Raw genomic sequence first — 23,674 nt, 5'->3', positions numbered from 1 at the left:
AAGGTTCTGGCTTCCAGACTTGGCCGGGTCGTCTCCCAAATTATCCACCCTGACCAAACGGGCTTCATGCCTGGCAAGTCCACTGCTGTGAACTTGAGGCGCCTGTTTACTCATTTTCAGGCTTCTCGGGAGGAGGACTGCTCTGCCGTTATAGCCTCCTTAGATGCCGCAAAGGCCTTTGATTCAGTGGAGTGGGCCTTCCTCTGGGAGGCTATGAGTAGGTTTGGTGTGGGCCCCAACTTTATCAAGTATGTTAAATTGTTATATTTTCAGCCCATGGCCAGAGTCTCGGTGAACGGGTTTGTCTCGGACTCCTTCCCCCTATCCAGGGGAACGAGGCAGGGCTGCCCTCTGTCCCCGACTCTGTTTGCTATCGCTATTGAGCCACTGGCGTGTTTGATTAGGGCAGCTCAAGATATTGAGGGTATTAGGGTTGGCGCAAGGGAAGACAGGATAGCGTTATACGCTGATGACCTGTTGCTCTTTGTGGACGATTCTGTTTCCTCCTTACCTAAACTTCTTGACTTGATAACTGACTATGGACGTTTCTCCGGGCTCAAAATTAACTGGGATAAATCCACCATTACTCCACTTAGAGGCCCGGTTTCGGAGGCCCCGGTGATTCCAACCCCCCTTAAATGGGTAGACTCCTTCAAATACCTGGGGATATGGGTATCGAATAACCCTTGTACCTATGTTTCCCTTAATGTCATGCCGCTGATAGGGTATCTCCGCTCGAAGGTTAGGGTTTGGGGGTCTCTGCCCCTGACTGTTACTGGCAGGGTCAGTTTGGTAAAGATGGTATACTTGCCCAAACTCCTTTACGTTCTCCAGCAATCCCCTATATATATTAACCTGAAGACATTTCGACAGATTGACAGTTTGCTTTCTTCTTTAATATGGGCCAGCAGGAGAGCAAGGCTGAGACTAGACGTTCTGTCCAGGCCGAAAGTGTTGGGAGGCTTAGCTCTCCCTTTATTTCGATTTTACTACTATGCCGCGCAGTTGGCACATATATGGGAATGGGTGAACGCCACGGATGCTCTCACTTTGCACTCCCAATTGCTTCTCCAGATATACCCTGCCGGCTCTCCATTACAGATGCTTCTTTGTGGGAACCCTAACTTGTCCAAGATCCCTATAATAAGACAGGCCGTCCTCATATGGAAAAAGGTACATGTTATCCTACTAGGCCAGGGTATTGACCCAGATACCCCTCTGGACAATGCCCTCGGCTTCCCAGAATTGGCTTCGCTGCGGACTGGGGCGGTGTGGGGGAGGTGGGGTGTGACGTCCCTGGGCCACTTATATAATGATGGTATACTGAGGTCCTTCCTGCAGCTTCAACAGGAGTACAGTGTACCCTCTTCTCATTTCTACCGATACCTGCAGCTGAGACACGCGCTTAACGCACAATTTCCCGAAACTCCTCCAATGATTGCCGACTCCCCGGTCAAGTCTCTCCTGCGGTCCCTGGGAAGCGGACATCTGGTGTCCAACATTTATGCAAGCATGCTCCGCTCTCACTATTCTGACCCGTTGTCCCTTCTCAGGAACAAGTGGGAGTCTGACTTGGGTGCCATCTCTGATGAGATCTGGGAGGGTGCTTTATGTTCTCCACGATTATCCACTACCACCACTAGATATCAGCAAATTCAACTGTTTATAATACACAGAGTATATATGACGCCGGTGCGCTTGAGACATGTAGGGGGTACCCACTCCTCCAGATGTCCTAAGTGCGATAGTCTGGATGCAGACTTCTGGTACATTCTCTGGCAGTGTCCCAAGATAGCCGTATTCTGGACGGGTGTTACTGACGCCCTGGTGTCAACGGGTATTCCCTCGTCTGTGTGCTCCCCGACGACATGTGTGTTATCTGCTGTGGAGGAGGATGCCCTGGACCCCCCTGCCAAACGATATGTAATTAATCTGTGCGGCCTGGCCAAGGTGTGTATCGCTAGGCTTTGGCTAGCCAGAGATGCACCCACACTGCGATCATGGGTCTCTCTTGTAAATGATACGGCCTCTCACGAGAAATATGTATACCTAGCTAGAAAAGCGGAGAAAAAATATCAGGACCTGTGGGGTCGATGGCTTGAGTCCCCGCTTTCTGGAACCCGAGGTGTTTAGATATGCTGCAAGGGATTAGAGTGGGTGTGTGACTTTTAATCTGCACTGGGTGCACTGCCTCTTTTCTCTATGTTATCCCCTGCGCCCGCGGTCAGCCATTCCCGTTCCCCTGCCATTGCTTTAGCTATGAAATCAGCTCAAATTTATGATGTGCTGCCATAGATATCCATATACAGCTTTCATTGATTTAAATGCGCCTTGTTAGCATGCAATACTGACTCTAAATTACAACCTATGTTTCGGAATTTAGGCCTGCACCGGTGTTCTATGATAACTATGATAATTGGTCCCTAGTGGACAGGAGAATCTGCGTATTCCCTGGGCTGGGGATCTACTGTGGGTTGTGCTGTTGTTTTTTTGTGTTTTTTGTTTTGTTTTGCAATGTGTTTAATGTTAATCAGAAAACTAATAAAAAAAGTATTGAATTAAAAAAAAAAAAAAATGAATATGTAGGCACCAGCAAGATAGAAACATTCTAGCATGTATCAGAAAACACAAAACAAGGATAGATAAAGGTCGTTATTAACCTTACCTAGAGTAAGAACAAAAAGCAAAAAAAAAGGGAGGAGTAAAATCAATGAGATCATTTGCAGATGTGCCCAGAAATCAGGCTGTCAGATGTCCACTATCTGTCTATGAATGCAGTCATGTGATGAGTTCACCAACAGGTAACTACATAACTCAGGCTACGCACTGAACTCATGTGTTCAAAGTCTAGATACTGAAGTTGTATATTAATAAAACTAGCGTCTGACCGTAGCTTCGCTCGCGTGGATGTCTGTTATTGCTCAGTGGAAATTTTACAACCTGAAATTAAAATGGATTGTTTGAAGGTTTGCTTCATTTCATTCACAGAACATGGCTACAACTTTGAAGTTTTTATTTTATTTTATTTTTTTTTAAATTTTATTGTGACGCAAACAAATAGGACAAAATAACAGAAAACGTCAGAGTGCAGAACTATGCACTCACCTAAAGTCAGTACTTTGTAGAGCCACCTTTTGCGGCAATTACAGCTGCAAGTCGCTTTGGATAAGTCTCCATCATCTTGCCACAGGGATTTCTGCCCATTCCTCAAGGCAAAACTGCTCCAGTTCCATCATGTTGGATGGTTTCCGCTTGTCAACAGCAATCTTCAAGTCTGACCACAGATTCTAAATTGGATTGAGATCTGGGCTTTGACTAGGCCATTCCAACACATTTAAATGTTTCCCCTTAAACCATTTGAGTGTTGATTTAGCAGTATGCTTCGGGTCATTGTCCTGTTGGAAAGGTGAACCTCTATCCCAGTCTCAAATCACTAGCAGACTGAAACAGGTTTTGCTCAAGAATATCAGTGTATTTAGCACCATCCATCTTTCCCTCGACTCGAAACAGTTTACCAGTCCCTTCTACTGGAAAACATCCCCACAGCATGATGCTGCCACCACCATATTTCACTGTGGCGGTGGTGTTCTTGGGGTGATGGGATGTGCTGGGTTTGCACCAGACATAACGTTTTTCTTCGTGGCCGAAAAGTTCAATTTTAGTCTTATCTGACCAGAGCACCTTCCTCCATACATTTGGAGAGTCGTCCACATGCCTTTTGGCAAACTCAAAATGTGCCTTCTTATTTTTAACACTAAGTAATGGCTTCTTTCTGGCCACTCTTCCATAAATCCCAGCTCTATGGAGTGTACGGCTTATTGTGGTCACATGCGCAGATAGACCAGTCTCTGCTGTGGAACTCTGCAGCTCCTTCAGGGTTACCTTTCGTCTCTGTGCTGCCTCACTGATTAATGCCCTCCTTGCCCGGTCTGTGAGTTTTGGTGGCCTGCCCTCTTTTGGCAGGTTTGTTTTGGTACAATGTTCTTTCCATTTGAAGATGATGGATTTCATGGTGCTCCAGGGGATCAAAGATTTGGATTTTTTTTATTTAAATTTTAACCCAACCCTGAGTTGTACTTCTCAACAACTTTGTCCCCGACTTGTTTGGAGAGCTCCTTGGTCTTCATGGTGTGATGACTCTTGCTTAGTGGTGTTGCAGCCTCTGGGGCCTTTCAAAAAGGTGCGTTTACACTGACAGATCATGTGACACTAAGCGGGGGTAGTTGCGGACCCCGACATCACTTACTTAAAACTGTGCTGATTCAGAGGTCATGGCTTCCTGCAGAGCCCCGCCGGGTTCTAGTACCCGCTAGCTACTGCCGAAATGCACCTCTGACAAAAAATCTGGATTGACAGGCGGCCCCAAATGTGCATCTGCCAGAAATGCTTTGCTTCAGCTGGTCCCTGTCCGTGGGCTCCCTGGTATACGCCGGGCCCTAGGCACCCGCTTTGGATGCTTAGTGGTAAATCCGCCACTGCCGATTACTCTAGCAGACCTGTCCGTATTACTCCAGCAGACCTGTAAGGTGGCACGCATCATGCCCCTATTCTCCCACTGGGGTATGGCCACGCTAGGGAGCGCTACATGAAGGGGCAGACGCTAGCTCGGCAGGGAGTCACAGTGTGCACTGATTGTGCTTGGGGTCCGGTGCGGGGAGTGTGCGGGGGGGTGGAAGAGGGGTGCGGGGGTGCCACGACTGCGGGGGTGCCGAGGTCGTCCGAGATCGTGGGTGGGGTGCCGCGATTGCGGAGGTGCAGTGATCTCCAGTGGGGTGCCACTGCCGGGGGTCCCAGTGTGACAGGGGCAGCTCAGCAGCTGTGATGAACTGCCGCAGCTGCCCCTGAACCTCCTCCAAGCTCCCGCTCCCCTTCCGCCGCTGACGAGTCCCAGGGGCAGCAGCTAAGTACTCCTGCTGGGGAAGTGGTAGACCCTGCGGCTGGAGCATGTTTGCAGCGGGAAGGTGTCACCTGGACCTTTGCCTGGAGCGGAATGGTGGAGGCTGGACCCGGACTGCAGCTTTGATGAGGCTGCAGTACCTGTATGACAGCGTTGAGGTGGCGCCTGGATGGTGGAGGCGGTGAGGTGTCCGGTCCCGGTGGTAGTGACTGGTGAGGCGTGTGGTCCCTGCGACGGTGCGAACATGAAAGCGGCAGAGCAAGGTGATTGGTTGCCTTGGAGTGCGTGCAGATAGGGGTACTCATCGCGCGGGAAGGGGGGGTTGCCGCGCCGCGTGATTGCTGTTGCATTGCGACAGGTGACATGCTGTGGCCAGAAACCGATCAGTAGGGGGTGCCGGGTGATGGGGGGTGGATGGAGTGCGGGCGGGGGACCGATCCTCTACTCCCTCTCAGACCTGTAATGCTACTAGTTGGCTGGTTGGAGAGAAATCGTTCTGATATATGGCCAGCATTAGATTGCACACAGCTGGACTTCATTTCACCGATTATGTGACTTCTGAAGGTAATTGGTTACACCAGAACTATTGAGGGACTTCATAGCAAAGGAGGTGAATACATATGCACATGCCAATTTTCAAATAATTTCTAAAAAAAAAAATGTATATATATATATTTTTTAATTTCACTTCACCAACTTAGACTATTTTGTGCATATCCATCACAAAGTTCAGGTTGAAAATAGGTAAAAAGCCAAGAGGGGTGGGGGGGGGTGGGGGGTAATACTTTAGCAAGGCACTGTATATTTTATATTGTAGACATTGATCCATACTTGCCTACCTGACCCTCTCCATGAGGGAGAAAATGCTCTGTTCCTGGACTTTCCTGGTAATGTATGATTGCCATCACCTGTGGTGAAACACCTTTCTTATCAATTAACTAGCTCACCACAGGTGATGGCAATCATACATTACCAGGAAAGTCCAGGAACAGAGCATTTTCTCCCTCATGGAGAGGATCAGGTAGGCAAGTATGCATTGATCACAAAATTTCTTTGTAAACAGTATTTCCAGATTTCCCTTCAGGGACTAACCCAAAGATGCTTGGGGGCTACTAACTCGTGAGCATGCCACGTAAAGTGTTGCCTATGGGAGAAGCAGCTGGTCCTGAGATTTACGCATGCAGCCCTGTGCATTTGCCCCTGCAACTTCTTAATCATCATAGCGACCCTGAGTTGTACTTCTCAACAACTTTGTCCCCGACTTGTTTGGAGAGCTCCTTGGTCTTCATGGTGTGATGACTCTTGCTTAGTGGTGTTGCAGCCTCTGGGGCCTTTCAAAAAGGTGCGTTTACACTGACAGATCATGTGACACTAAGCGGGGGTAGTTGCGGACCCCGACATCACTTACTTAAAACTGTGCTGATTCAGAGGTCATGGCTTCCTGCAGAGCCCCGCCGGGTTCTAGTACCCGCTAGCTACTGCCGAAATGCACCTCTGACAAAAAATCTGGATTGACAGGCGGCCCCAAATGTGCATCTGCCAGAAATGCTTTGCTTCAGCTGGTCCCTGTCCGTGGGCTCCCTGGGATCCGCCGGGCCCTAGGCACCCGCTTTGGATGCTTAGTGGTAAATCCGCCACTGCCGATTACTCCAGCAGACCTGTCCCTATTACTCCAGCAGACCTGTAAGGTGGCACGCATCATGCCCCTATTCTCCCACTGGGGTATGGCCACGCTAGGGAGCGCTACATGAAGGGGCAGACGCTAGCTCGGCAGGGAGTCACAGTGTGCCCCGATTGTGCTTGGGGTCCAGTGCGGGGAGGGGTGCCACGACATGAGGGGTGCGGGGGGTGCCACGACTGCGGGGTGCCGAGGTCGTCCGAGAACGTGGGTGGGGTGCCGCGATTGCGGAGGTGCAGTGATCTCCAGCGGGGTGCCACTGCCGGGGGTGCCAGTGTGACAGGGGCAGCTCAGCAGCTGTGATGAACTGCCGCAGCTGCCCCTGAACCTCCTCCAAGCTCCCGCTCCCCTTCCGCCGCTGACGAGTCCCAGGGGTAGCAGCTAAGTACTCCTGCTGGGAAAGTGGTGGACCCTGCGGCTGGAGCATGTTTGCAGCGGGAAGGTGTCACCTGGACCTTTGCCTGGAGCGGGATGGTGGAGGCTGGACCCGGACTGCAGCTTTGATGAGGCTGCAGTACCTGTATGACAGCGTTGAGGTGGCGCCTGGATGGTGGAGGCGGTGAGGTGTCCGGTCCCGGTGGTAGTGACTGGTGAGGCGTGTGGTCCCTGCGGCGGTGCGAACATGAAAGCGGCAGAGCCAGGTGATTGGTTGCCTTGGAGTGCGTGCGGATAGGGGTACTGATCGCGCGGGAAGGGGGGGTTGCCGCGCAGCGTGATTGCTGTTGCATTGCGGCAGGTGACATGCTGTGGCCAGAAACCGATCAGTAGGGGGTGCCGGGTGATAGGGGGTGGATGGAGTGCGGGCAGGGGACCGATCCTCTACTCCCTCTCAGACCTGTAATGCTGCTGGGGGTCCCAGTGTGTCAGGGGCAGCACAGCGCTACTGCTGCCGACCCTGCCCCTGGTTCTCCTGACGCCACTGACGAAATGACTGGAGCAGCCTGGCAACATTGGACTGCTGCAGCTGCCCCTGAACCTCATTCCAGCTCCTGCACCACAATGCCGCCGCTGCCGAGGATCCTAGGCTGAAAGTCAGCACAGCTGGCAGTGATGGGTAACGAATAGGCGGACACTGCTGGTCAGTGTCCACCTACTTATCGTTCAGTTGGGGGGAAAGTTTCCCCTACACCTGAACAAATTAGTTGGGAAAATCAAACAGGTTTGATTTTCCCAACTAGTTGGACAAACCGTTTCTGGACGTTTTTTTAGCGTGTGGGAGCAAATCGCTGATAATCGTTTGCTCCCACACACTGCCAGATTATCTTTCCAACCAGCCAACTAGTTGGCTGGTTGGAGAGAAATCGTTCTGATATATGGCCAGCATTAGATTGCAAACAGCTGGACTTCATTTCACCGATTATGTGACTTCTGAAGGTAATTGGTCACACCAGAACTTTTGAGGGGCTTCATAGCAAAGGAGGTGAATACATATGCACATGCCAATTTTCAAATAATTTCTAAAACAAAATTTATATATATTTTTTTAATTTCACTTCACCAACTTAGACTATTTTGTGCATATCCATCACAAAGTTCAGGTTAAAAAAAATAAAAATATTTAAAATTACAGGTTGTAACGTAAGAAAATAGGTAAAAAGCCAAGAGGGGGGAGGGGGGGTAATACTTTAGCAAGGCACTGTATATTTTATATTGTAGACATTGATCACAAAATTTCTTTGTAAACAGTATTTCCAGATTTTCCTTCAGGGACTAACACAAAGATGCTTGGGGGCTACTAACTCGTGAGCATGCCACGTAAAGTTGCCTATGGGAGAAGCAGCTGGTCCTGAGATTTACGCATGAAGCCCTGTGCATTTGCCCCTGCAACTTCTTAATCATCATAGCGAAGCAGATGCTTATAGCAAACTGCAGATGCTTTGGAAAATTGCTGGGGATAAGGGATATAAGTGGTATAAACACTATCTCATCTGCGACGCTTCCTGTTAGAATCTCTGCCACAATTAGCTTCCTCTGCAGAGCAGTCAACTAAGCAGGGTCCGCTGCATAACTTGGGCAGAGTCATGTCCCGCAGAAGCATGATCGGAACACCAATTTACATTACCCTGAGTGTCAAGCATCTGGTTTATCCTTCATTGCTCCTCTCCCAGATGTCAATGGAGATCATACACATCTCAGCTTCTTTCTAGGTCACTAAGCTATATAAAAGTGAAAACGCGATTCAAATTCATCCACTAATTTTTGTGGGAAGTCGGAACTAACAGAAAAAAAAATAATAATAATTTCCAGAGTTCGTAAGTCCCTAGAAGTACATTTCTAAAAAAAAAGTACTATGTAAAGACACAACCCAAAGCTTTATTATATGTATAACTATTGTTTCAAGGGAAAAATAAACTGCCACATGATCTTTTAAGAACATTTACAAAAGAAAAAATAATAATAATTGAAGCTATTATCCTTATGTTTAAGCCACTTTAAGTAAACACACATGTTCATGCGTCGCGTCTCAACCACCCAACACATAAACTGCCTAAGGTTGGCAGTAAATTAGCTTGGAAGTAGTGACCGGGGCTATTCAATTGTAGCTTGCAGGTTGCACTAAATACGCATTTCTGTTCACTCCTTCATACGTAGATCTTTCTGCCCTTATCACGGTCGCCACAAACGCAATAACCCATAGTTCCAGGCAATTGAATATCAATTGTGTAAAAGACAGAGGATACGATCTCTTTTCCTTGTGCAGTATCGAGCCTAACTGAATCCAGCCCTTGCTGCCATTTACAAGACCCTATGGAAAGATTTTCCCCAGTCGTATAACACTGCCAGCCCTTTAACCAGATATACATATTTGTTATACTCCTGCTATAAAACTATGGGAATTAACCAATTAAAAAAAAAGATTATTTAGGAATTAAATGAAAAAGTTATCCCCTTTAAAACAGACATCACAAGGCTTAAAACTGGTCTGCTAACAAATGTGAAAAAAACTGTGGTCATTAAATGGTTAAGTAGCCCTGAGCATATGAACATAACCGCTAGCAAGCAATAAACTACAGGGGAAAAAAAGAAGAAAAAAAAAAAAAGACAGCAGAGATATTTTGTATGCATGCTCCAGGCCAGAGATTATTTTTAGGAAGGAGGAAATTATAGGTCCAGTGCACTTACAACTCCTTGTGTTTGTCTTCAGCCAGAATCTGATCATTTGCCTTCAAGCCATATCTGCAGAGACAAAAAGTAATTACTAAACATTCTGAGAACGGGTTATTTCAGTAGTAAGCCCTCTCATCACAATGTTCTATGAAGGTACTAAAATATAAAAACAGGACAAGTAACAGATTTTCACTCGCCTTGTAGCGTATTTCTGTGAAGGACCAAACACTTAAGCTTTCATTAATTAATCACAAATTAAAGGCAGAGAGATTTGGATGATGGGAATCAGAATAATAATAGGTTTAAGTGATTAAACTTCACAAACTGGATCAGAAATACCCAATTAGCGGATCATTGTCGGTGAATTGTGCAAAACAGATTAAACATTGGTGTAAAACGTTCTCAGTCTATTGCATAGAACCCTGAAGCACTTGGGTATTGATCTTGTACACAAATTAAAAGAACATGGCTGCTTCACAAAGATAAGAGTACGGCATATTAATGACACTGCTCACAATTACATGGGGTATAAAACCAAAACATCTGCAAACTTACAGCTACATTAATATATTACATATACTTGATCAAATGTATATCAGTTTGTGATCACTACGATTTTAAAAGCCTTTCGGTTGTTTTGGATTTAAGAACTTGTTATTTGTCTTAGAGGGAAGACGCATAATACAGGTTGAGTATCCCATATCCAAATATTCCGAAATACGGAATATTCCGAAATACGGAATATTCCGAAATACGGACTTTTTTGAGTGAGAGTGAGATAGTGAAACCTTTGTTTTTTGATAGCTTAATGTACACAAACTTTATTTAATACACAAAGTTATTAATAATATTGTATTAATTGACCTTCAGGCAGTGTATATAAGGTGTATATGAAACATAAATGAATTGTGTGAATGTACACACACTTTGTTTAATGCACAATGTTATAAAAAATATTGGCTAAAATGACCTTCAGGCTGTGTGTATAAGGCGTATATGTAACATAAATGCATTCTGTGCTTAGATTTAGGTCCCATCACCATGACATCTCATTATGGTATCTAATTATTCCAAAATACGGAAAAATCCGATATCCAAAATACCTCTGGTCCCAAGCATTTTGGATAAGGGATACTCAACCTGTATAAGTAAATACACACAATCATTCTAATAAACAACCCATGACTGGATGAAAAGCATGCAAGATGGAATACATTAATACATGCACACTGCAAAGAGTATTCCTGCAGAAAGTTCCATTTCAAACTTGCATGCTGCATTCACACTGGGATGGTGTACTTATTCAACCAAAATGTTTTAGGATTTTATTATACAAGGAGATAGATAGATAGATAGATAGATAGATAGATAGATAGATAGATAGATAGATAGATAGATAGATAGATGTAATGTAACCGTTCTCATTAGTGGTCAGAACTAAAACATGTAGAAGTTCTTTATAATCAGTGCAAGCTGCATAAGAGAAAGCAATGGCGCTTGATAACATGCAGCAGTGGTCATTGCCCATTTCCCTACAGATTCTGCTACTACTACTTCCTGTAACTTGGCTTTCAGAACAAAATATAAATAAAAATAGGATTTTAAATTACCTACCGGTAAATTCTTTTCTCGTAGTCTGTAGAGGATACTGGGGTTCCATTTAGTAACATGGGGTATAGACGGGTCCACAAGAATTTCATAGTATGGGCTGGCTCCTCCCTCTATGCCCCTCCTACCAGACTCAGTCTAGGAAACTATGCCCAAGGATACAGACATACTTAGAGAAGGAAAGATAAGGATAGTGGTGAGATTCCGCACCAGCACACACAAACAAGAGGAAAGCCATGCTAACCAAATTTGAAACAGGAACAGCAATAGCTGAACCAAACAATAATACTTAACTAAGTCACAGTGCAGGAATAACAAAGCACTGGGCGGGCGCCCAGTATCCTCTACGGACTACGAGAAAAGGATTTACAGGTAGGTAATTAAAATCCTATATTCTCTTACGTCCTAGAGGATACTGGGGTTCCATTTAGTACCATGGGGAAGTACCAAAGCTCCCAATCCGGGTGGGGGAGTGCTGAGGTTCCTGCAGAACTGATTGGCCTCTGAGGACCTTCAGTTTGGTCAAAGCCAAGGTCAACAGTGTGACTGTCTTCCACGCAAGATATTTAACATCTACCTCCTGTAACGGTTCAAACCAGTCCGATTGGAGGAACTGCAGCACCAAATTGAGATCTCAAGGTGCCGTAGGAGAAACAAAGGCAGGCTGGATGTGCAGAACCCCTTTCAAGAACGTCTGGACCTCAGGAAGAGAGGCCATTTGTTTCTGAAAGAAAACAGACAAGGCCGGAATCTGTACTTTTATGGAGCCTAGACGTAGACCCACATCTGACTTCAGAAAAAGCAGGAAACCTCCCAGATGAAATTCCACCGCAGAATATTTTCTGCTCTCACACCAAGAGAAGTATTTCTTCCAAATACGGTGGTAATGTTTAGACGTTGCCCCCTTCCTAGCTTGTATCATAGTCGGGATGACTTTGTCCTGGCAAGAATCAGCCGTTCAACTTCCATGCCATCAAACGTAGCTTCTTGTTGAAACGAGAGGCCATCATGTCGATCTGTGGACATCCCCATCAACGTGTCAAGCACCTGAACACCTATGGGTGAAGGCCCCACTCCCCTGGGTGCAGGTCATGTCTGCTGAGGAAGTCTGCTTCCCAGTTGTCTACTCCTGGAATGAAGACCGCCGACAACGCCGCAGCGCGTTTTTCTGCCCAGAGGAGAATTCTTGACACCTGACATTGCTGCTTTGCTTTTCGTTCTGCCCTGTCAGTTTATGTACGTCACTGCCATCACACTGTCCGACTGGACCTGAATGGCCCGATCGGGAAGATGATGAGGCCTGCAGAAGGGATTTGCATATAGCCCTGAGTTCCAGAATGTTGATTGGAAGGACGACTTTCTGACTTGACCATCTTCCTTGAAACTGCACCCCCAGGGTGACTGCTCCTCAACCTCTGAGGTTTGCGTCCATGGTTAGCATAATACAATTTTGAATCCCGAACAGTCAACCCTCGATCAGGTGAGAAGTCTGTAGCCACCACAGAAGGGAGATCCTGGCCTTTGGCGACACAGATGAATCCTCTGGTGCATGTGAAGATATGATCTGGACCATTTGTCCAACAGCTCGAGCTGGAAGGGTCGTGCATGAAACCTTCCGTACTGAAGAGCCTCGTAAGAGGCCACCATTTATCCCAGAAGGTGAATGCATAGGTGCACAGATATCCGGGTTGGCTTCAGGACATCTCAAACCATCAACTGGATTACCACTGCCTTTTCCAATGGAAGAAAAACTTTCTGCGACTGTCCAGTATCACTCCCAGAAATGGGAGCCTCAGAGTTTGCTCTAAGCGAGATTTTGGAAGATTTAGAATCCACCCATGATCCAGGAGTAGGTTGGTTATGAGGCCAATGCTGTTGAACTACCTCTCCCTGGACAGAGCCTTTATCAAAAGATTGTCCAGGTACGGAATTATGTTCACTCCCTGCTTGCGAAGGAGAAACATCATCTCTACCATCACCTTGGTGAACACCCATGGTGCCATGGAGAGACCAAAAGGTAGGGCCTGGAACTGATTGTAACAGTCCAGCAGTGCAAACCGAAGATAAGCCTGGTGAGGCGGCCAGATCGGAATGTGAAGGTACGCATCCTTGATATCCAGAGACACTAGGAATTCCCCCTCCTTCAGACCAGAGTTCACCGCTCTCAGAGACTTCATCTTGAATCTGAACACTCATAAGTACGAGTTCAATTTTAGATTCAGAATCTGCCTTACCGAACCGTCCAGTTTCGGTACCACAAACAAGTTGGAATAATATCCCTTGTTTTGGAGATTAGGTGGAACTGGAACAATGACCTGCGTTTGTACCAGTTTTTGAATGGCATCCTGTAAGGTTATACTTTCCTCCTGTGAAACTGGTAAGCCTGATTTGAAGAATCCGTGAGGTGGGAGTAACCCTGGGAAATAAGATCTATGACCTAAGGATCTTGGCATGATGTTGTCCAGATGTGACTGAAATTTTTTAGTCAGGCTCCCATCTGCCAGTCTTCCAGGCATCGCAGTTCACAGTCATGCTGAAGGCTTTGAGTTGGAGCTCTGTTCCTGAGAACCGGCAATTGCTTGTTTGCATGATTTACCTCTAGTGCCTCTGTTGGCTGTAGAAGATCCTCTGGCTTTGATCTTAAATTTGGCAGTCCGAAAGGACTGTAGAGCAGGTCCTGAGTAGGTCTTCCTGGTTGGGGAAGCTGCAGACGGAAGATGTGTGGACTTACCCGCAGAAGCTTTGGAGATCCATTTGTCTAGTTCATCTCCAAATAAGGCCTCTCCTGTAAAAGGTAGGCCTTCCACGTCTTTCCTGGAGTTCACGTCCGCAATTCACTGGCGTAACCATAAGCCCCTGCGTGCTGACACTGCCATAGCCGTGGTGCGTGCTTTAAGCAAGCCTATTTCTTTTATGGCTTCCACCATAAAGTTCGCAGAGTCCTGTATATGTTGCAGGAGTAAAACAATCTCCCCCCTAGATAAGAAATCCAAACCCTCTATTAAGTTACCTGACCATCTAGCAATGGCTTTAGTAATCCACACACATGTATAGTGGGGTCTCTGGGCCACCCCAGCAGCCGTGTACAAGGATTTGAGTGTAGTCTCAATTTTACGAACAGTGGTGTCTTTCAGGGAGGCTGCACTAGGGACAGGTAATACAATTTTCCATGACAACCTGGACACTGATGTATCCACTGTTGGTGGACTTTTCCTTTTCCTCCTGAGGATAGGAAAAAATGGGAAAGATGAGAGTAACCTTTTAGGGATTTGAAATTTCTTATCAGGATTAACCCACGGTTCTTCAAAACAGGGTATTCAATTTCTTTGACACGGGAAAAGGGATTTCTTTTTTACATTAAAATAAGATTCCTCACACTCTTCCGCCTCTTTATCAGGAGTTTGCAGAACATCTCTGATAGCTTCTATAAGAGCCTCTATTCCCTCTGACAGAGCAGCACCCCCTACTTCTGACTCCACCTCCCCCTCCTTTTGTGGACAAATGGCAGGGGACCGAGTCTCTATTCATAATCTGATCCACAGACTGTCTTAAGTATTGAGTCTCTTTCTCATGGTGGGACAATTTATTAGATATATTGGAAATCATTCCTTTAATGGAATCCAGCCACGCTGGTTCAGCCCCGCTAGCCTGAGAAGATGCACTACACTGAGGGGGTTATTCTGAGTTGATCGCAGCAGCAAGTTTGTTAGCAATTGGGCAAAACCATGTGCACTGCAGGGGGGGCAGATATAACATGTGCAGAGAGAGTTAGATTTGGGTGGGTTATTTTGTTTCTGTGCAGGGTAAATACTGGCTGCTTAATTTTTACACTGCAATTTAGATTTCAGTTTGAATACACCCCACCCAAATCTAACTCTCTCTACACATGTTATATCTGCCCCTCCTAAAGTGCACATGGTTTTGCCCAACTGCTAACAAAGTTGCTGCTGCGATCAACTCAGAATTAGGCCCTGAGTACATAGTAGTGAGCTCCCTGGTGAAGAGGAACACTCTGCCGTACATGAAACACACTCTTTGTCTGACATATTGTAATGAGACAGCACACACACAGGAATGGTTAAAAGCACAATTAACCCACAGAGAGCCCTTCCAGGGAGACATAGTTTGGAGCCAGCACACAGTTGCCCTTATTGCTAATGCAAGCTTAGCCGGGTCGCAGACTAAGTACACACACAATCGCTCCCCCCTGCTATGACCCCCTGGTACCACTGAGGTAATCTGGAGTCACACTGGAGGAGCTACATGTCCCCGTCACTCAGCGTCTGTGTCCACTGCAGAGGGAAACCGGCACTGGTGAGCTGCTGGATCCTCTCCTAGTGAAGCCCCGCCCCTTCAATGGCACACAGTCTTCCCGCTTTTTTTATACTGGCTGAGGTAGATTTGTGCTTAAAATGGAGCCAGATCCGTTTTAAGGCTTTGTTTGCCAGTGTGGGTACTGTGTACAGTGTACTGAGACGCAGTTGTGTACTGAATCTGGAGACGCAATCCGCCCCGGTGAGTGGCCGTGCGTCTCTGTACCCTCATGCTGCCATAATTGCCGGCAACCCGCTAACCCGGATGCCGGCTTAGTACTCACCAATCTTCTTTCTGCTGGCTCTGTTAGGGGTGGCGGCGTGCTGCGGGAATGTACGCTCGCCGAGGTGGGGCTTGCGAATAGTTCCCTCAGGAGCTAATGTCCTGTCAGCGGGGAACGGGACCATTAACCCTTCAAGAGTTGGCGCCATTAACCCTTCCCCCAAGTCCCACGAAGCAGGTAAGCTGGTGCCACCCAGGCCTGCCTGAAAATATCAAACAGAAAAATATATGCAGAAAACTCTTCCATAAGCGTGACTGGCTCCTCCGGGCACATTTTCTAAACCGAGTCTGGTAGGAGGGGCATAAAGGGAGGAGCCAGTCCACACTATTAAAGTCTTAAAGTGCCCATGGCTCCCAGTGGACCCATCTATACCCCATGGTACTAAATGGAACCCCAGTATCCTCTAGGACGCAAGAGAAAAATAACAACAACCTACTATAACCTACAGTAGAATTTTTTATGACTCTTGACACCCTTTAATGGCAAGCAAGTATTTCACTCTCTTCCCTTCAGAAGAGACTCAACCACAAAATTACAGTTTCTGCAAAATTAAAAAGCCACAGAGATGAAAATAAGTACATTTAACATTTACCCTGAAGAAAGAGGTCTAAACTATGTGGAATACTGGGCTACACCCTAGTTTAAAATAAAAGGAGACACAAGGTTCTTTCACTGGCTGACAGTCTGAGGTTATATATTTCTGTCATCACAGGTAATAAAAAAATAGTCCATATTCACATGGGTAGTATATTAGTATGCAACTAAACGTACTCCTAAAGCTGGATCTGGAAAATCACCATGTACGTAGTTGTACAAACACTATAAACCAAATGGCAAAGATGCAACAGATCATAGATACATAGGACCATGACTGCAACTATATATATATATATATATATATATATATATATATATATATATATATATATATATATATATATATATATATATATATATATATATATATATATATATATATATATATATATCTATCTCAGTAGGGGACCCAAAAATGTGAGATTTTGGATAAGGGATACTCAACCAGCATTGCATTTTGTGGCCAAACCAGTCCGAAGGTACCTAACTAGCCATCGAATTTGCAGCTTGTATGTGCACATTCAAGAATTCACTCACCAATGACTAAAATAGGATGCTACCAAGACCCTTATCCACTCACTGGTCATCTCCAGACTGGACTACTGTAATCTCCTCCTGACAAATACCTCTCTCCACTCTAATCTATCCTCAGTGCTGCTGCCCGGCTCATCTTCCTCACCAAACGCACTACATCCACCTGCCCTCTCTTACAAGACCTTCACTGGCTCCCCTTCAATTTTCAGAATCCATTTCAAGCTTCTCACACTCACTTACAAAGCCCTCATTCACTCATCTCCCATCTACATCTCTGATCTTCTCTCCCTTTACACTCCCACCCGTCCTCTTCGCTCTGCTAATGCATGCCGACTCTCCTGCCTACGGATTACTTCCTCTCACTCCTACCTTCACTCCTGCTCCATTTCTCTGGAATTCCCTACCTCTCCCCCTCAAACTCTCCACAAAACTTCAAACAGGCTCTCAAGACCCACTTCACCAACCCAGCCAAATCTCATCCTAACCCTCTGTTCCACGCACTGTGTACCCCATCTGTGTCACCCCTTTCTGTCTACCCCTCCCATTTAGAATGTAAGCTCTCACGAGCAGGGTCCTCTTCCCTCATGTGCTTATCTTTTCTTACTTTAATAATATTCGACTGCACCGAATTCTGATACTTATTTCAGTGTCATCTGCTGATGTAGCTATATTTATCCTGTACTTGTCCTATATTGTCTTCCAACTGTAAGTTGCTGTTTTCCTGTTTGATTATTTATGTACTCTGTAATTGGGCGCTGCGGAACCCTTGTGACGCCATATAAATAAAGGATAATAATAGAATACATGCATTAATGACAGTAGAGCCATCCTTAGCAACAACTACAAATGTTTGTACTTTGTTAAACAATCATACGGGAGGGACCCAACTCACACAGACTGATAGAAATAAAACCAGTAAGCGGCTCATGCAGTGTAATTTAGCTGTACAGATAATGCCAGTAGCAGTAGCTGATGCTACAGTGAGCCAAATGCATTGCTGCAAGAAAAGGGATTTAGTGAGTACACAAAACAAATATATTACTTACTTATCAAGAAAGTCCTTGTCCACCACAGCACAGATATCCAGAAGGGGATTTCCCATCCCAAACAGCAGATTCTCGCTGCAATGGAGGAGAATGAGAACAGAATAAAATCATTGAGATCACAAGGTCATTGTAACGCTGACATAATGTAATTCATGTGGATTTGTTACAACAAACACCAACATGAAGAATTTACAAAACCAACATAGCTTTATAAACATTGTTCTCAATTTTTAAACACTGTTTGAAGTGAGAGCTAAAAAAAATATGAACACATATATGATTTTATGTTCATAGGGGTGAACTGTAACTCTGGTTTTTCTGCAATGATCTGGTGTAACATCAGGCCTGGCAATGTACGGGTCGTTCAGTCTCTGAATACTTTATACCAGAAGATAAATAGGCGTTTCACATGAAATACAGTAAGATTCTCAGACCCAGGCACTTTAAAAAACAAAGCAATGCCTGGACTTTTAATGAGCAGGGACGAGCATAGAAAATGACACATTAAACAGAAAACTCTACTTTGATTTAGTGCAGTGATTGGTTCATTACTTTTCCTGTGCCACTTACACAGCAGGGTACTTATTCCTCAACTGTTACTAAAGCCTCCCTCTAACGAGGCAGTTTCTCCAAATCCATTATCTTTATAAGTATTTAATCAAATACCAGAGATAAAACCCTGTACAATTACTGTTGCTCTTGATACGATCATCAAAACAGAAAAATAAAAAAGCAATACACAGAATGCCTCATTTCCATTCATTTACACAACGCCAGATCTGCTATATACTTACACAGTGGCTAAATACTGGTGTAATCATTTCAAAGCGTTAAAACATTGGAAGTCAAACATTAGGAAGTAAATAAAGCAACAGGTGACATTTACTAGATACATGATGAAGTGGACAAAGACACTGCTCCATTGATCTTTGGGCCGCATTACAGTGTCAAAACAACCTTAATGACTAATCATACATGGAGGTCACACATACATAAAAGGATGACAAATGACTTCAGGGTTGATGCATCAAGCAGTGAAAAGAGTGGAGAAAAGGACCAGTGGATAAGTTACCCATAGCAACCAATGTACTTGATAAATGCTACCTCAAAGCTGATTAGTTGGGCAACTTCTCCACTGCTTGACATCATGACTGTTTGAAACCTCAACAAGGGCGCAGGAGGAAGCTAACTATAATCCTCTACCTCTCCGCAGCCTAAACCTAACCTACCCGGTATACTTACATTCGGGATCCCAGAGTGAGTATTCTAGAAGGGGTCTGGATTCTGGCATTTGCATTCTGACTGCCGGGATCCCAACTACAGTACATCCCCTTACAACTAAATCTATTTTATTCATGGTGTGTGAGCTTCTTCTTACAGGTACAATGGAAAAGCATATTCATTGGTCAGAATCTGCAATATGAAATAAAACCGTACTTCTAATGCTTACACAAACAGGACAGTTTCCATTACTAAGTAAATGTATTTTATTTTTCTTGGTCAAGAATTTCTTCCAATCCAGGGAATCCCCCTACTGGTGATCTGTTTCAAATTGATAGTGGTATGAAAAACACCCTCATCTGTGACCTTCAAATCATGTAAATGGGAGGTTCAAGACTATCGCCGAACTCAGACATCAGGGACCCTCCAGATCGGGAGACTAATCAGCCAAACCAGAGCTCATGTTAACTACAGTATATTGTTCAAGTAACTGGGGGGGAAACAAAAAACTAAACATCTTTAGTTTTATATGGTGACATCTTCTAAGGTCTCAAAATCAGTATTTAAAAATCGGATATAGAAACTACATTGGCATCTTCAGTACATCAAGCAGTAAATTTAAGGCTAGTGTGTTTAAAAAAAATAACATGAAAGTGTAGATCAGACTGTTCAAAAATCTTGCAGTGAAACGAGCCACCTGCGTTTATGTCATACACAGCATCAGACCTAGCTAGTGGTTTCCACTTAGGGCCTTCCTCATGCCAGAGACTTTTACATTTTTCAATTATGTCCTCATTATTTCATCCCTTCCTGCAACCTGCTCCTTTCTAGTATTCCCAATGCTAGCCTCGTACCCTCCAGTCTATCCACAACTCTGCTGCCTGCCACACTTTCCTCTCTTGTTGCTCTGCCTCTGCTGCCCATCTCTACCAGGCAATTACTGGCTCCCTATACTGCACAGAATTATAGCCCAACTACTCCCTTTAACCCACAGAGCGCTCTGATTCAATGCTCCACCCTACATATCCTTTTTTACACCCTCACATCCTTTTCACTCTAACCATTACTGCCTCACATCCTCCCTGATCACCACTTCTCAGGCTTACATTGAGGATTTATCCTGGGTGGCTCTTTATCTCTAGAATACCCTCCCTATCGCATTCCATAAGACTTTCGTCCAACTTCCCAGCCTTGCAGTGAGCCCTTAACACTCATTTTTCCATTCTAGCTCAACAACCCTCCTATTAACTGTACAGTCTCTGCCCTCTTCCACTCTCATCTCCCTCCTGTGCCAGGCCATACCCCCTATAGATTGCAAGCTCAGATAATCGCAGGGCCCTCTTTGTCTTCTCTAATTATGTTTAAATGCACACTATTTATCTGTACTTGTGTAATCGGTTATCAGTTTTATCCCCTTGTATATGACACTACAGAACCATTGTGGCGCCATAATACACTGGCAGATTCAAAATCTGCATAAAGAATTACTGCATTTACAGAAAAGTCCACATACTAGCAGAGCAATCAAAATAAGTCTTTTGCACATACTGCATATAGAGATCAGTATATACCAGAGGATGGCAAGGTACCACAACGATCCAGGTTTTAGGTATATCCATGACTCGACACAGATGGTTAAGTCAGATTGACTGAGGTGCTAATTAAGTCACCTGTGACCAAGCATGGATATACTTAAAACCTGGACCGTTGAGGTGCCTTAAGAATCACATTTGAGAACCTCTAGTGTATACTAAATGGTAAGTCATATACAAACCACAAACTGAAATACCTTGGAAAATCTACTAAACTGTAGGTTAATGTTGCTCATCCAGGATCCTGGCAATCAGAATCCCGACGACACTACTCGGAATGACGACACCGGGGAAATAGGTTTAGTCTGTGGGGATGGGGTGGTCAGGTTTAGGCACGCCCAGGGAGGGTGAAGGTTAGGCTGCAGGGAGGGGTTATGTTTAGGCACCACCAGGGAATTAGGTTTAGGCTGCTAGAAGGGAGGGATAGGGAGCCAGTGGGGTAAGGTAAACATACTTACCTTCCCCTGTCGGTATTCTGATCATCAGGATACCGCGGTCAGTATTCTGACTACCAGCATCCCAACCGCCGACATTTCAATCCCAACCCACTCATCCTGCAATAACACAGCTCTCCAGAAGCATGTTCAAAGGTGATTTTATTGGTTGGCTCTGTTTAAAGCAGTGTGAGATGCGTCCGCTACAGTAAGATGACCAGACTGACAAGATCTCATCTTTTTTTTAATGATAACCGCGTGTGTAGCTCATTAGTGCTCGGCTCTATTGACAATACTGTCCCATGTAGAATTTTTTAAAACAAAATGTAATCAAAAGTGTTTTTAAAATGCTCTTATCTAAGGTTGCTCTAAAACACAAAGAAAAAGAGCTGCTGTTGCTGCTGGGTAAGACATTACTATGCAGTTCAACGACAGCTAGCGCCGCCATCTCCCGATACATATTTTATTTTAGTTAACCATTTCTTGAATTTCTATTGAACATTTTCATGCAAATCTCATTTCAAAGAATGGGGTTTATTGCTTTCATGATGTTAATGTAGAACAAGAAAGAGTTGGTGGCACGTACGCAAACTATAACTGAGCCACATAATGTTTCACTTAAGGCGACAGCTCCACCCAGTTCAATATGCACGTATTATTTACAGTTAGGATTATTGTTGGTATAAAGATTCTGGCATTCAGCATCAGAAATGATAAAAAGGAAAAAACATTAACACTATTATTCCCAATCAGTAAGTTTGGCAAAGTAAATATCAACTTCTGTTACGTTGTCTAACTCAACGAGCAAAACAGTATCCGGTTGGTTGATTGATTGATTGATTGATTGATAGATAGATAGAGACAGTGTCTAGTTTGACAGTCAATAGATAGAAACCATATGTTAGACATTAGGTCGACAGGGTCAAAAGGTCGACACGAAAAAGGTAGCCAGTACAAAAGGTCGACATGAAAAAGAAAGATAGACAAATGTTTGTTTGTTTTTTTATTTAACATGTTTTTGGACTATTTCATACCTTCTCTATCCATGTCGGCATAGAGTTGGTTATAAACCTTGTGGCGAGCGCAGCGAGCCCCGCGAGGGTATGCCTTTCTACAATTGGGGGGTCCCAGATGACAAAACTATCCACACAAACCATAAAAATGCAAAAAACATAGTGTCTACCTTTTGTACCCGTCGACCTTTGGACCCCGTTGACCTTTGGACCCTGTCGACCTAATGTCTGTCTAACATATGGTGTCTATCTATTGACTGTCTAACTAGACACTATCTTTTATACCACACCCGAGCAAAACTTGCTCATAACTTACATGCGACAAAAGCATTCTGTCGACACCCAAAATCTGGAAGCCCCCGTCTATTAATGCCATTGGAAGCTCCTAACATATAAAACTACACCAAAAATATATAATTTAGCAGGGAATCGAGGAGTCTTCACAAATTTATACAGAGCATTTAAGACTTACTAGTTACAGCATAAAAAACAAACAATGGCTTGCACTGGTTAAATAAATGTGATCTTGTATAGCTCAAAACTGCTAACAAATAAATGTTATTTTAAGGCTGCTCCCTAAGGGTACTTTAACGGTTGTCTCCTCAAACCACAATCAAACTGTGATTACATGCAGCCTGCAAAAAAAGAAAGAAAGAAAAAACAACATAAAGAGGAGGAAAGGAAGAAACATTTGGGACTATTATGCAGAAATGGTTAGCCTACTGGAACAATTCAGGCACCGTCAAATCAATTGTCTTGTCAGAGGGAAGCCAGTCACATGGCATTGGTAGACACAGAACAAATGGAACTCCATGTTTACTCAAGTCGAACACTCGGCTTATAAAAAGGTTTATAAAGATGGGCAGCATTTAGACACTCCCCATTAAAGCACATATGCAGGACTCATTTTGCCCAGCTTTTATTTATAAAAAATACCAAGAGGGCATAGGTCTCATATTGCTGTACACAAGCATTAACTGGGAAACAGGACTAGGTCTAGGTATCATCGGTTTAACGGCATTAATAGTATGCAGCCACCATTAAGCCAATATAAACGTAGGCCCAAGAGTTATGCCTGCTATTTATGTGGATCTACAGATGCCAGACGGGAACAGGTCAAACCATTTCTTACCACTACAAAGAACTATGATTAATCACCCCACTGGAAATGTTTAGCTTTTCTGGTGTGCCGACAGCAGAACAAATGTCAAATTTGCCATGCGTTTCTGCCTTATTCAACTACCCCAAGAATTTCTTACAAGCTTTGGCAAAATAACCTGCTATGAATTCCCTTGTATTAAGCATAATTATTTTTTGAAGCTTAATGTAATTGAAATTGAGTAAATTTT

General features: G+C 44.6%; 1 protein-coding gene across 4 annotated transcripts in view; it reads right to left on the bottom strand.

The window, feature by feature from the left end:
• ADK (adenosine kinase) overlaps positions 1-23,674 on the bottom strand; it is a 671,242-nt gene that overhangs the window by 462,500 nt on the left and 185,068 nt on the right. For all 4 annotated transcript variants that reach the window (XM_063958650.1, XM_063958649.1, XM_063958652.1 and 1 more), the window contains exons 2-3: positions 18,066-18,140; positions 9,699-9,752 (exon numbers count right to left, since the gene is read on the bottom strand). In XM_063958650.1, coding sequence (XP_063814720.1) covers positions 9,699-9,752; positions 18,066-18,140 — 129 coding nt within the window. The remainder of the gene's footprint in view (positions 1-9,698; positions 9,753-18,065; positions 18,141-23,674) is intronic.

This window comes from Pseudophryne corroboree, chromosome 3, assembly GCF_028390025.1.
Source record: "Pseudophryne corroboree isolate aPseCor3 chromosome 3, aPseCor3.hap2, whole genome shotgun sequence".
NCBI lineage: Eukaryota > Metazoa > Chordata > Amphibia > Anura > Myobatrachidae > Pseudophryne > Pseudophryne corroboree.
Note: the sequence above shows the minus strand (reverse complement) of the source record. Positions and strands in the feature narration are given on the sequence as shown.